Source organism: Gnatocerus cornutus, chromosome 2 (genome assembly GCF_029298725.1).
Source record: "Gnatocerus cornutus isolate USDA-ARS CGAHR chromosome 2, icGnaCorn1.1, whole genome shotgun sequence".
In the NCBI taxonomy this organism is placed as follows: Eukaryota; Metazoa; Arthropoda; class Insecta; order Coleoptera; family Tenebrionidae; genus Gnatocerus; species Gnatocerus cornutus.
In genome coordinates, this window is record NC_142234.1 from 2935324 (window position 1) to 2950126 (window position 14803).

At 31.3% G+C, this 14803-nt stretch overlaps 1 protein-coding gene and 1 pseudogene across 2 annotated transcripts; one reads left to right on the top strand and one right to left on the bottom strand.

The window, feature by feature from the left end:
- Window positions 1–6307: 6307 nt before the first annotated feature.
- On the bottom strand, window positions 6308–8123 carry LOC148178152 (uncharacterized; annotated as a pseudogene). Its single transcript, XR_015769708.1, has 8 exons — window positions 8113–8123; window positions 7837–8048; window positions 7571–7789; window positions 7440–7520; window positions 7074–7121; window positions 6733–7019; window positions 6523–6682; window positions 6308–6467 (listed from the first exon to the last, which is right to left on the bottom strand). The product of XR_015769708.1 is annotated as an uncharacterized LOC148178152 (transcript).
- A 1600-nt stretch (window positions 8124–9723) lies between these two features.
- On the top strand, window positions 9724–13872 carry LOC148178153 (uncharacterized). Its single transcript, XM_088030615.1, has 2 exons — window positions 9724–10075; window positions 10128–13872. Exons 1-2 carry the CDS (start codon window positions 10007–10009, stop codon window positions 10443–10445), a joined length of 387 nt encoding a protein of 128 aa, XP_087886741.1. The 5' UTR covers window positions 9724–10006; the 3' UTR covers window positions 10446–13872.
- The last annotated feature ends 931 nt before the right edge of the window (window positions 13873–14803 follow it).

Genomic DNA, 14803 nt, shown 5'->3' on the forward strand with positions numbered 1-14803 from the left:
AATTGTTTATTTGAGGACACTTTTGGCGTAATTAGTGACCCAAAAACGCCAACGAATGACGACTTTCCAAATTTGATATTTTAAAAATCGCAAAAAAAGTTGTCGCTTGACGATAAAAATTAAAATAAAATTAAAATATCTGCAGATTAGACAAAAAAATAATACAGTGCTTTGTACAGTTGCGGCGGATGAAAAGTAAGAAAAAATGACAAGTTCAATATTTTGTCTTTGTAAAACCACCTATAATTGAAGTTTTTGAAATGTCAGTTCGATTGTCATTGAGACAGGACGATTCAGTGTCGTAGAAGAAAGAACTTTAGTTCAAACTTCAAATATTTAATAAAATTAAATGTTGTTAACAAAAATTAATATTTTATTGCTGCATCACCGGAATTAATAACACTTTCAAGTCTTTGTGGCATCGACATAATAGCATGTTGAACGAAATGTTCAGGTATCATTTGCCAGCTATCCGAAATGCTCTGGATCAATTTTTCGCGATTATTGGGCAAACTTTGTTCATTTATATTTTTGGTCATGATACCCCGAATGTTCTCAATAGGATTCAGGTCGAGACTCTTTACCGGCTAAGGTAATGTTTGCGCCCTATTGTCTTGTAAAAAATTGCTGACAGGGCTCGGACTGCAGTTGAAAAGGGGTTTTTGCGAAGAAAATTTCTTAATACCACGTCTTCGTCCGGGGTTGATATTTTTCTTCAACCAGTTCCTTGCTTCTTCGTATGGTTCCCGTCTCTCGAAACTAACTTTTTGCACGTAAAATCGTATTCTTATTGACACCAACTATATTTGCAATAGTTTTTATGGCGAGTCCATCTATCAAACGAGCTAGAATCAGAGCTTTTTGCAATTCTGTGAGTTGTGGCAATTTAAAGATGTTTGGGACGACTCTGGTTTATTTTCTGTTGACAGTGACATTGTGATCCTTGATTAAAACCTAACTTACACCTTATAATTTTTGAAATTTTCAAATACAGGGTGAAAAGTCGATGTCTTACTTTTCATCCGCCGCAACTGTACTTTAAATGAATAAGCTTTTATCTTCCTTAGTTTTAGAAGAAAAAATTTAAAAATGATAGATTGTCCACGAGTTTTTGAATAAAGTGAACTTTTCCTTGGTGTTGGACGTCTTCGATTTTTAAGAAATGTTGCTCAGAATACTTTCCTTGCAAAATTTCAACTTAAAATTCTTATTTCGATTTTTTTAAAATACTAAAATCTTTAAATTCGATCGTTAATTATTGATAATGAAATATTATTATTTTGTTCATTCCTGCTAAATAAATGATTTTGTTTATTTTTTAGTTCGCATAAAATTATAAAAATTTTATATGTGGCTGTTAAAAATAAATTATGCAAGTTTTGTAAACGATTCAAGACTGATAAGAAATCAGTGCCCCGCCATAAATGTTTTGCAAATTGGAAAAAATCATTCACATCAATGGAGGCAGGTGTTATTTTAGAGGCTTTTAAAAAGTCTGTTCAGATGCATAATTTAAGATTTAAATTTATTATCGGTGATGGAGACAGTAGTGTGTATAAGAAAATTCAAGCAGCAAGACCATATGGACCAACATATTTTATTCAAAAAATTGAGTGTAGAAATCATGTTTTAAGAAATTATTGTACAAAATTGCGCGAAATTTCAAAAATTCCCAGAACAGACCTTCAAGTTAGAAAATTTTTGCGAACAAATATACTTAAATTTAGCACAGCTGTAGTAAGTGCGATTAGATACAGAAAAAATGAAAATTTGCCATTCTCAGAAAAAATCGAAAATTTAAAACGAGACATTCATAATGGACCTGCTCATATATTCGGTGATCACAGTAAATGCGCAACTTATTTTTGTAATAAAGTTGGAAATACCAAGTTGGTTTGAGGTCAAAAAAACTACCGAATGCATTACAATACGGAGTTGATAATGAAGAAAAAGCCACAAATAAATTTATGGAAATCACGGGTTTAAAAGTTCAAAATTGCGGTTTGTTTATAGACGATGATAAAAAATTTTTAGGCGCCACCCCTGATGGGTTAATTGGAACTGATGCGATAATTGAAATTAAATGTCCTTATTCAGCAAGAAACAGCACCATTGAAAGAGCGGTAAACGAGAAACTTATAGATTTCTGTCAAATTAATCCTAATAACGAAGGTACAATAGAATTAAAACGGTCCCATAATTATATGTATCAAATTCAAGGTCAGCTGCATATTACTAAACGGGATAGATGTTTTTTTGTAGTTTATACAAAACTAGATTTGAAATATACAATTGTAGAGAGAGACAATGATTTTTGGAATACATTTATGGTTTCCCATTTGGAAAAATTTTATATGAATGCCTTACTTCCTGAAATAGTAGATTCTAGAGTTAGCCGAGAACAAACGATTAGAAGAATTTTAAAGAAAGACTTATAAATTATGTTCGTTCAAATGTCCGGATTGTCATTTCTAAAATAAAGTAGTTTTATAGTTAGAGTCAAAAGAGTGCAGTAGGCCTATTGGAGAGAGCACTTAAAAAAACGCGCCGTCTCTCTGTACCCCAAGGGTGGTGTGGAAAACAGTGAATTATATTACAGTTTAAAAATATTATTTCTCAATTCACTTGCTACAAATACCTTCGATGTTTGTTGCCGAGAGCGACCAGTTGGGTCTTTACCTACTTTTACCCGACAGCAGTTTATTACAATTGGGCGGAACGTCAGTGACCCCCTAGTGAGCGGTCGTAAATCATGAGATTTGCATAAGATGATTTGCGTTAGTTGTACTGTTGGTTGCCTATTTTTGATTTGTTTTTTTATTAATAACTTCAAAATTATAGCATAATGACAAAAACAAAAATGTCACCTCCATAGAGGTTTTAATTCTCCACATGTTGGTATTTTTTTTAACTTCGTAGGTTGCTTCATATTCCTTAAAAACGAAAAATGGGAATTTCAGTTTTTAATTAATTAAAGTCAAATTTTTCACTTTTTCAAAATTCGAAGATGTCACCTCCATAGCTCTACCTGAGACGCATACATACAGAGGTCGAGCGATTTTTCAAAGTCCAAAATGCGCTTCAAAAACGAAAAATCGTAAGCCATATACCGGGTATATGCGTAGCGTAGACCCTTAATGGGAACTCAAAATTTAAAGTTGAAAATGGTTCAACATTGTATGTACTAAAGAATTTATGGCTCATTGTGGTTGGCCAATTCTTATTATACAATGTATTACTGCTTAAAAGAACTGTATGTGATAAAATAAAAATTGGAAATTTTTCATTTAAAAACTCCTCATTTGGTATAAATGAATTTAAAATTCGATTCCAAGCAACTTCTCTTAGAATAATACCTAACTTTTCGAGATATTCCTAACGTGAAGTAAATTAGAAGAAAATTGCCTTTATTCAACAAAATCTTAATAGTTTGAATTTGCCATATCTGCTGTATTTAGTATCGTCATGGATTTTGCAAAGTTGCAAGTTGCATATAAGTATCCCTCAAAAAGAACTTTACGATTTTATCGAAATTTAACTAAAAATGCCAAAAATTAATAGAGATAGCAGCTTGTATTCTGGCTGAAATTAAGCATTTATTGTTCACTGATCAAAATTATCGTTAAGGCAATACATTTTAAGTCGTTACAACCCAACTACAATACAAAAAATAATTAAATACTGCGTCTAAATAACTTTTTCAATGGTATTTAAATGGACCGGCAGGGTTTGTTGATCCTCCAGAGTGGGAGGTTGCATACTTTACAGGCGGTAGTGCCCGCACTCCATATGGGTGATTCTACATAAATTGGGTAACTTCTAGGGATATTTTGTTTACTGTAGTTTTTATGTTAAATTTATGCAAATTCGGGTTTATAAGATAGGTAATCTAATGACTATATTGTTGCAAATCGGGCCAGTCACTTTTTAGAATAGTTTCTGAAATATTTAGATTTTTCAGAATTTGACTGCCAGAGGACTGACGAAGGTGACACAGTACTGATAAAAGACACAAATTCATAAGAAATATATGACATTTATTAAATCTCTTACGAACTAATAATGGCACATTAATTATTTTTAAGTATTAGATGCTTAGTAAGTTAAAAATTAAAAATTATATTGTAAAACTGTGAGAAAGAAACTATCACAACTTTCATAACAATCTTAACATTATTCTTAACAATAATAACATTATTTTACTTTTAGGCACTTTTACTTAACATTATACATTTTATAAATAATCAACAAACAATAGAAATTAAGGTATGAGTATCTTTGTCTTAGTATTTAAGATGAAATAATAATAATTACTGTGTAATACTATGAGAACGAAGTAGATCAGTCTAAAAAGCAGTCTCAAGACATTTTTAATAATAATATAGGTTACCACTCATCCTACTTTAAGTAGGTTTAGGTACTTAAGAATTATATTTGACAGTAATAAATAAGAGAAACAAAACTATAATAAAATAAAATTAGATCTTCTTCTCAGCAAAAGACAAAAATAATGTAACATTCAAAATGGTCTAAGACTAGAAAAAATTACTTTTCAAAAACATCAATCTTTCTTTAAACTGGTAAAATACTTGTTTAAACTTTGTTTTTTCTTCATGACTTTTTATGTTACTGTAATTTTCTTCTAATTGAATTTTAATAACTTCTCCGAAAAGAGCTTTCTTCACTAATTCCTTCTTTTTAGTTATATCTTCACTCATTTCTTCAATTCTGGTTTTTGGCGTTTTTTCAACAGACTTTATAACTTTCTTCAATCGCGTTTTGACCTGTTTATATTTTTGACGCTGAGTATTTAATTTAATTCTGAGTTTTAAAACTGTAGCTTCCATCTTTTTTAATTGCTTATTTCTGAGCTTTCTCTGTCTTTCGCTTCTTGTGCTCTTCGGTCTTCGTTAACAACAGGTGTCGGACAATTTGTTGCATTTCATCGTCAGTAGTTGGAGTATTTTGGCGTATAAAATTATGAGTGGTTTGTTTCAATAGTTGTTTCTTTTGCCTATAGTTTGATGAATATTTTTTCCATTTTTTTCTAGTTAACCGTTGTTCTCGAGGTGTCATTTCTTAAACATTTTTTCTTCGCCCTTTCTCCTTTTTTTTATGTATTGCAATCTCTGTTTTTCTTTGTATTCAGCTAATTTGATGGGGTCGCTTTTAATTCTCGCCAAGCGAGCTTTTTCAGCTTCTCTTTTCTTTTTTAATATGTTTTCCCTGTTCAAATTTGCTTTTTTTTTGTAGGCGCCATGGTGTTTTATACTGAAATAAATAAAAAAAATGCTTAACACACTGTAACTGTTGAGATAAAAATGATCTAAACAAAAAAAACATCAGTACCCTGGAAACACGTCAGTCCTTTGGCGCGATATCCGGCAAAAGACTGACGCCAACGGACTGATGAAAAAGACATGAATTTGAGGTTATAATTAAAGCTAATGTTTCTTTTCGTATTTTCGTATATCAATAAGTTGCATTTTAACAAATCATAGTAAACTATATAAAAATAAATAAAAACTATATAAAAATAAAAATAAAATTAGATTTATAAGGAAATAACGACTTACCCACAGTACTGAATTTTTGACTGGATCGGCACAAGAGTACGTCATAACCGACCGGTTATGCTTCTTTATCTAGGGTGCCGCGGTTCGAAGCTAACAATACTACCAACATAAACAAATTAACGGGTATTTGCCCTCGCATCCGTGTTATTTAGCGCAAATTTCAAATTTGAAAAATACACAGAGGACTGACCAATGAAACTACACCAAATTTTCTTCTTTTTTAAAAAATAATGTAGGGGGATGTAAGCATTATGAAAAACGTAATATATACATTATTACGTACATTATAGATTGTAATTAAATATTAACCCACTAAACAATTTCATTTGTCTGAAATATTTATGAGATAATCATTTTTTATTATGAAACAACTCCACAATACATTCAAAATTGTTTTCAGGATATTCCAGAAATTATAAAATGTCCGCTTCATATATGTTTCAAAAGAAACATTTCTAACGCGATGTATATGGAATAAATGATTCTTCTTTTGTTTTGGTGTCCGAAATGTTTGATAAACTATATATGTTGGGTTCACGGGTGCCTCAAAAGGAATATCCCAGACGAATTGTTTTTGCAACCGTATACTAAATATATTGTTTTGGATTAAACTTTAGAGAAAATAAATATCAAGAAATAAATTTAAATATGGATATATCTTATTATTAAAAAACAAATAAAATAAAAATGCTCATAATAGCAAAGAAAAACAATAACAATTCTAAAAAAAACAAACTTTTAAAAATTATAAATATAGATATAACTGTTAATTTTCCTTTTCCAACTTCTCCTTTTGCCTTACATAACGTAAGTTGGCCTGTCGCAGCCATGTTGCTACGTTAATTTCATACTGTTTGTCTAGTAATGTAGGGAACTTTTTTCTCACCGCATCTATAATATATAAAAAACGATAAAGTGTCTGTTATTAATCAGGTTTATTCCTTACTTTTTAAAATTTCTAACACTCTCAGATGTCCGACTTTAAAATTATCTTTTCTATCAAACCAGGAGCATTTCTTTGCCAATCTGTCACTAAAAATTCTCCTTAATCATCTTTTTATGGATTCTACTTCTGTTGTTCCTCCAGACAAGAAGAAAGCAGTTTCCTGTAACAGTAATGTAGGTATCATATAAAAATGTATTAATTGTAACATACCAATTGCATTTGTGCCTCTTCTGAACTTTTCACTAATTCATCATATTCTAACAAGTTTTTGTATTTTTTGAATTGATTTTTAGGAACAGTTTTAAAATTGTTGGTAATTTTTGGATTGGCCTGACATTTAGATAAATCTTCCATCTTAAGAGCCATTCTTTCAATTAAAATTTTGTTGTAAAGTGTGTTCTCAAGAATTTTATTTATTTTTTCTTCCACAGAATGGATTTGTAATGTTAAATCTACAATTTGAGGACTTGGGGTGGTATTGTTTTCATATACAATCTCTGAAACATTCAATATAAATTTACCAGACACTGTAACATTTTGTTACTACTTACCGGCATTTTCTATAATTTCTTCCGTTGAACCCATGTCCATTGCTGTATCTAAAAGAGCAAAAATTATAGTATATTCTTTAACGAGCATGTAATAAAGGCTGTTATTGCACTCGGATGAATTACAACACTATCGCTTCGCTCGTATTGTAATTTTTTTATCCTCGTGTAATAATTGCTTTTATTACATGCAAGTGAAAGACACTATTTTATCTACGACCAAACAATATTTTTCATCTTAGCTTTAAAATTTTGTTTAGAAAACACATTAACAAGGGCAGTCATAGCAGAGGTTGTAGAAATTGTAGAAAGAATCTAGTCTTTGGTCGTAGGTAAACAATACTTAATTTCATCAAATAATGTGTATACCAAAAATTGTCTCATTGTTTTGTACTGCTGCTGATGGCGTTGGTGGTGGTGGCGGCATAAGATCGGTTGAGGTAATAGATACTAAAAAATAAAAATATTTATAGGTGCGTAAAAATTGTATTTATACTCACTTGTATCGTCAAGTGTAAAACTATTAGTAAGTTCGTTTTCAGTGATTTTTGGTAATGGGGAAAGACGATCGAAACTCGACACGTTACTAAGATTGACGTAATCTGAATTAAAAATCCGTCTAATTTTTCTTTTTGGTCTTGTATAGGTTTCCTCTGTATTCTCCGTTTCAGTATCATTTTCTTTATGTTTCTCTGTATTTAAAGCTTCAGCATATGGCACTAGCAAAATATTTTTTTTTATTTTAAATAAATTTAAACCTAATTACCAGGTGTATTTAATAAAATTTTCACTGGCCAATTTTCCCACTTATCATCTGGCTTGGTTAGTTTTTTAATATGTTTTCTAGTTTTTGACTTTGGCCAATAACACCATTGTTCTTCGTTTTTCTGAAATAACCATAATATTGGTACAATAGAAATTTCTTCATTGTTCGTGTTTATAAATTCCACCACTGTCCACTGAAAACAAACTTCGAACCTTCAAAAACAGTATACAAGTTGAGAAAGTGAATAATAGCAATAATAAATCAATAAATCGGTACCTCAGAAGCATAAGGGCTTATCTCCAATTTTTGTGAAAACTGAGATAAATAATGTTTTGTATTACTCTTTACATCTTAAGGAACTAAGTACCACATCATGTTAGAAGCATAAAGAACCAACTCCATATAAACCTACATTTCGAGGTAATTTTTTTACTCTACCGATCCAAACTTATTCAAATTGATGATAAACGCAAGTATATTATATGGGATACTACAAAAGGAAATTCGTGTATTGTAACATCTTATAAAATGGTATAAAATAGTCCATAGAAGTTGCTGAATTTGGGTTGATTTTAATATATCTTTGTTAGCCATGATTCCAAATTACGTATTAACTTTTTTTGTAAAAACATTGTAAATTTTTGTTAAAAGTTTCTATTACTAGGCGGGATTTAGGTCTAGATAATCTAATTTTTCTTAGAAGCATAAGGAACCAAGTGTAAAAATATGCCTAAATAATTATTTTTGGATCAAAAGTCACGACTATTACGCACAATTTGAAATATATAAACATCAATGACTCGCAATCCGCTCTTAAATTGCATATTTGAAAAGAAATTAGTAACAGCAAAGTGATTTTTTAAAATACCTGTTTTGTTGATTTTCTCGAAACTATGATTTATGGAGATAAGCCCTTATGCTTCTGAGGTACCGAAATACTACGAAAATAAGAAAAAATACTTTCGAAAAATCTAAAACAAATAATTTGACAAAATGTCACATATTCAGACACCGTAAAAACGTTTTAAATTTTATTTATTTATAATATGAGAAAATAAGTAAATTATGCAAGATAATTATTATCTTTAATTAATATACAATTTTTCACCAGAACAGAGGCTAAATTTACTAAACTTCGCAACATTCATTGTGTAAAAGAGGTATGATTATAAATTTATTATCTTCTGACAGGGGGAACCGTAAACATTTATGCCTAATATCCTTTAAATTAATTTTGAAATAATTAAATGAAAGGTTTTGGACCGTAACCAAATTAAAAAGTTCCTTGGAATTTACAAGGATCAACATAATATGATAAAACACTATTATATATATATTTTTTTTATATTATATATTTATAAATCTGAAATATGTACTCTAACCTCTGGTTGTAAAAGCTGCTCGTTCTCGGATCCCATTGATATAAGTTCTTATAGTCGGGAATTTCTTATTTGAAACTAATTTTCTATCACAATTTAACCACTGTTTTCAGAAGAACGCGACTAATGTGCAAATGTAGTCAGTACTGCTGCATGTGGTTAAACTACTAATGCATCATGGGTAAAATCTTTCGAGAATGCAATATTGCAGAAACATTTATGAGACATTGAAAACAATTCATTTCCATTAAATATGTGTGATACGTTTATTTGATAAACAAAACGTAACATTTCAATATAGCTGTAGTTTGTTCAATATGAAATATCTCTTTTACGTTCAGTGTTTACTGGGAAGCTTCCTTAAATTAATGGTACAATTTAATGTACAGTCGCTTGATTGAGTGTTTTTAGGCTTGTGAGAAGCCAAAGGACTGACGTTTTGAGCATATTTTGTCTTTTTATAAAATTGCAATTTAAAGTAAATATCTGAAATTGAGTGACCAATTAAAAGAGATTTCATAATTTTAAAATAGAATAAAAAATCTGTAAAATACAATATTATTTAATATTTACCGACTGATGACATTGATTTACCCAATTTATGTAGAATCACTCGTAGAAGGAATGCTGACTTTTCGGTAGATCTGGCAACAATAAAATATCATATTTAGGCAAGCAGACAAACACTGCAAAAACTTGTAGAGTCTGCTTTAACCACACACCGCGAAACCATTGCGGTTAGTGTTCAAAAATAGTGTTGACTCCCAGGTCCAGTGACCTAAACCAGTGAAATGGGACTAACAATGTCTACCGCTTTTACAGAAACTGCTTCCAGTGATAATGGCCTAACTCCAGCAACAGTAAGTACAATTATACTAAGGATTCACCACCTCACCATCTAAATCTTTTTAGGAAACTTTACTACCACCAAACCTTGCTTCAGAACAAACACAAAATGCAGATGAGCAACGTTCCAAACAATTTGAAGAAAAAGTCATTGACCAACAACCTGCCAAATCCAACGATGTGCCAACAAGCAATGTTGATGACTGTTTGCTTTGTTGGTATTGTTGCCAATTGTGTGGACAACCTACAAATTGCTGCGATGCCAATTTGTGTCATTGCGATTGTGGTGATTGCGGTAATTGTGGTGATTGTGATTGCGACTGTGGAGATTGTGACTGTGGTGACTGTGGTGGCTGTGGCGACTGTGGTGACTGTTTTTCCTAAATCTATAAGTTATACAAGGTGTTTATAAATGTTTCTAGCATCAAGGGGGCCTTTGGAATTTCTGTCGTGCCCTATTTTGCCGCTTTGTCAATATAACTATGTTCACAATTATTTCAAATGTCACTTTATGTCTACGATTTTTCAGTTACGGTTTTGTGTCAAAATTTTAGTTTTTGCAGGCTTCAAACAACAACTTGAACAGTTTGTTTTCAAAACTAACTTTGTTCAATGATTGAGGTTAACTACAAATGTCAGTTGAAAAATCTAAACCCACATTTGTAACGAGCGGCAAATTTATTTGACATTTCATAGTCAAGATGCTAGAAACTTTTATAAACACCTTGTACTAGGTATAGGTTTTTTATCGAATTGTGTCTAAATAAAATGTTAGTTGAAACCAAAGAAATTATAACGACTAGAAGCAGCGTGCTGTACTTTTACGGTACACTGCAGCGATGCCAACATGTTTCTGGGTAAAGGGGGTGGGGCGTCAAGAGGTTGTAATTGAATAGTGTTACGCAACAAAGATCCAGCCACTGTCGTCTAAAAATGGAGATCATAGCTATTCAAGTCTTAATTTTACCGATTCTGTGGTGCGAAATTGCAGTAACACTGATGTATCACCTCAGTTGGACTATTAGCTTAAAGAATTTTAGGTTCTTATGAGGCTTAACAGATAGATGGTGGCAAAAATAAATTTAATAACGCGAAGAAATACATAAAAAAAAATGTGTGTTGGATCTTTGTTGCATAACACCATTCAGTTGATAAACATAGTTCAGTGGCGGGTCAGTTTTTGGGGTGACTGATTTGAACTCTACTTTTGTCATTTATCTGAAGATTACATTACATTTTACAGCGCGAAATCAGTTTGAAGCACGACGGCGTAGCCGGAGTGCTTTAATGATTGAGCGCTGTAAAATGGTTAACGCACAAGAGTTGTATTAAACTTTTTGGCTGAAAAATTTTAATTTAAATAAATGTCACATCTGACATTTGTAAATTTCATCATCTGTCAATTCTGTCAATTTTGTAGTTGGTGCACAAAAAGTACAAAAGATGGCGCTGTATAAAAAAAGTTTTAATATGACTTTAAAAATAGAAATATTGTCTTAATTGAGATAATAATTTAGGTAGATTCCACTTTGGTGGTCAATCTTCATTATGGAAAAGTGATTTTAATTTATAAACGCATCTGAAGAGCAGACGATTTGGCCAATTTTTACCGCACGGCGTGTGTAAACCTCCAGGGCGCTTGTAAATCTAGTGTTTCCGAAGATGTCAATTGAATGTTAATTTGACGTTTACAATTCATGAGGCCAAAAAGGTATTTTAAATTTAAATAAGTCATTTCTAGATCAAGTGAAATATTTTTTTGAAAAGCAGATACCTCCAGGGTGTCTCAAAATTCGCGAATTCCGAGTTCAGAGCGTTGTAGAGAATCTCTTCAGTAGTTCAAATATGAAAAAAAAAAATATTCGGGACATCCCCACAAAGATACATTGATCTGAATGTGCACTCTTTGAACTGCATTTTCTTCAAATGCAGGGTAAAAATTCCAGTATTTATTGTTATTTATGGTGTAGATGATTGTGGATAATAATAATGTAAAACAATTTCTTAAAGAATTTGCTTTATTTGAGAGTAAACAGATCGTAAATTTTTGTAATTTTTCTTAAAAATGGAACGGCAACGTGGCTAGAAATTAATCTGTTGCTATGGTTGCAGGCAACTATAAATTTTGTCAAAATCTGTCACCCCGCTAAAAATTTGATTCAAATGATGGATTTGTGTTCAAATAATGAATACGCAAGCATGTATTTGGTTTTGGAGGCATCAGATAACAGACCTGTGGTAGGCTGCGCGCCTATACCAACTCCAGGAGTCTTTTGTCGCTGGACGCGCTAGTATTCTAATGATTCCACACATGGAAAAGCAGATTCTTGCCGCTCACCGCAACGATCCAAAAGTTAGCACACGAAACTTGGGTCGTCAGTTAGATGTGCGTCTTTCTTTAGTGAGAAAGCTGCTTAAAAGTGGCAAAATTGACATTACTTGACAATGTGAGTTTCGAGGTTTCGAACGTATCTAAGCAATACAAATAGAAATCATAAGATAGGTCAGGAGTTTTGCAATGTTGTCGCATTGAACAAAATTAAAGTGCTCACATCTTCTTCAGGAAGTGCGATTTTTTTTTCAATTACAAAAAATACACAAATTAAAAGCAAATTTTTACATTTTATGCGTATTAATTGATTTTGCAATACAGCAATTCCATATGTCACGGGTGTGACAAAATGACAACATTTTTTTAATTTATTTTCGATTAAGAGCTTTTTTAAGCAGAAGTACACTGTCATCAGGTAGGTTAAAGTGCTGTAAATTATCTAAATAAAATTTGTTAAGTTACGATTGCAGATCATAGAGCAGCAAATTAATTTGTGGTGTCACGGGTGTGACGCGTACAAATTAAATTTATTGTTTTTAATAACATTTTTCTATATTTCTGCGAATCACAAAAGTCAGATTCCTTCTCCAAGTACACAAATATATGAACTATAGGCACACATTTCAAGCCTCTTTGCAATTAGAATAACCAATTCAATTGTGCACTGTATTTTTTAGAAAACTGTAACGGGTGTGACATACATTTGTAACGGGCGTGACAAAACAAAACTTGTCAAATAAACGTTGCTAAAAAATGAAAATAATGTAGCAGAAAGACTAATTTTATTAATGCTTGTAAGATTTTGAACAAAGTAAGTTATATTTTACACAGGCGAAGGCGCCCACAGCCCCCAGTTTCGGTTTCACAAATTGGTCGAGTGTACTTATATCCGCTAGACATACCTACATCCACCCTAAACTAACTTCTTTATTTGGACAAAATATGAGATATTGTTGGATATTTGGTATTGATTGCTTGAATATTTTTACTTAGTTGATTCAGATATTTTGACTTTGAATTCACCAGTATACAAAATATTTATATTATTAATTGATTTTTTGCTTTCAAGAAGAAATCCGTAGCAGAATTGTTGATTACCTTTCTGTGAACGATACGTTCATTTGTGCCTCCCATAGCATCTAGAGTTTTTTTAACATGTGAGCATTTTAATAGGAGTTGATAAAACCAACTGTGTGTACATGTTTAAGCCTTAAATCATCAAATTTGGAAAGTCCGATCTAACAATTGTCACACCCGTGACATTTGTTTTCAGTATTTCTCTAATATATTTTTTAACTTTAATTAGTGCAAAAACTGCATTTTCAATTTGTTACTTTGTATACAAATTATCAATTTTTAACTCCACAGATTTCAACCACTTTTGCCAACTTTTGTTAAAATATTGTCACGGGTGTGACAAATTTTCTTAACAAAGTTTTAATTCAAAAACAAATTATGAAATTACTTTTTTATGTATTCAGTATCTGATGTGTTAAGTAAATAGTTCAAACTGATTTGTCCACTAATTTTAAATTCTTGGAATTTCTTGAGTGAAAAAAAAATAAGTGAATTTAAGCGAAAAATTTAATTAAAATAGATAAACGAAAGTGTAGTTAAAAGAAGGTGATTATTTAAAGTATCAAGAAGTTCAACCATTCATGGTTATGGATAATTTAAGATTTATATTTATATATATTTATATATTTAATTGGAGCTCGGTTTTCGGTTGTAGAGCGTGTACCTTCAGGTGTTCCTCAAGGTTCTATCCTTGGGCCTTTCTTATTTCTTCTGTTTGTTAATGATATAGGTTTAAATTTCAAATGCAACTATTGCCTATTTGCTGATGACTTGAAAATTTTTACCGTTGTTAAAAACCCAAATGATGTCAAACTTTTGCAAAAAGATCTTGATGCTTTAAATAATTGGTGCAGAGTCAATCATATGTTTCTAAATATTGACAAATGTTGTGTGATTAATTTCAGTAGGAAGATGGTCTCCACTTTACCTATTTATACATTAAATGAATGTCAAATTCAAATTAAGACAGTTGTTAAAGGTCTTGGAATCTTTCTTGATAATAAACTTTGTTTCACTTATCACTATGACCATGTGATAAGTAAGGCCAACAAAGTATTAGGATGTGTCAAAAGATATTGTCGCGATTTCAAGAACATCAGTACAATGAAAATTCTGTACATGACCTTTGTAAGGCCCATTCTTGAATATGGCAGTGTGATCTGGTCACCGTTTTATAAAGTTCACATCGACAGAATTGAGAACGTGCAATATAAATTTTTTAAGTTCATTAAATGGAAACTTCCAAGAGCTTTATTGTCAGATTATGATATGGCTCTTAGTTATTTACAACTGCCCAAGCTCAATCTAAGAAGACAATACATACGTATTTGTT

Excerpts from the sequence above, each read along its gene's own strand:
- LOC148178153 (XM_088030615.1), top strand. The coding sequence starts at position 10,007 with ATGGGACTAACAATGTCTACCGCTTTTACAGAAACTGCTTCCAGTGAT. Across the intron at positions 10,076-10,127 it reads ATGGCCTAACTCCAGCAACA|GAAACTTTACTACCACCAAA; the intron begins GTAAGTACAATT and ends AAATCTTTTTAG.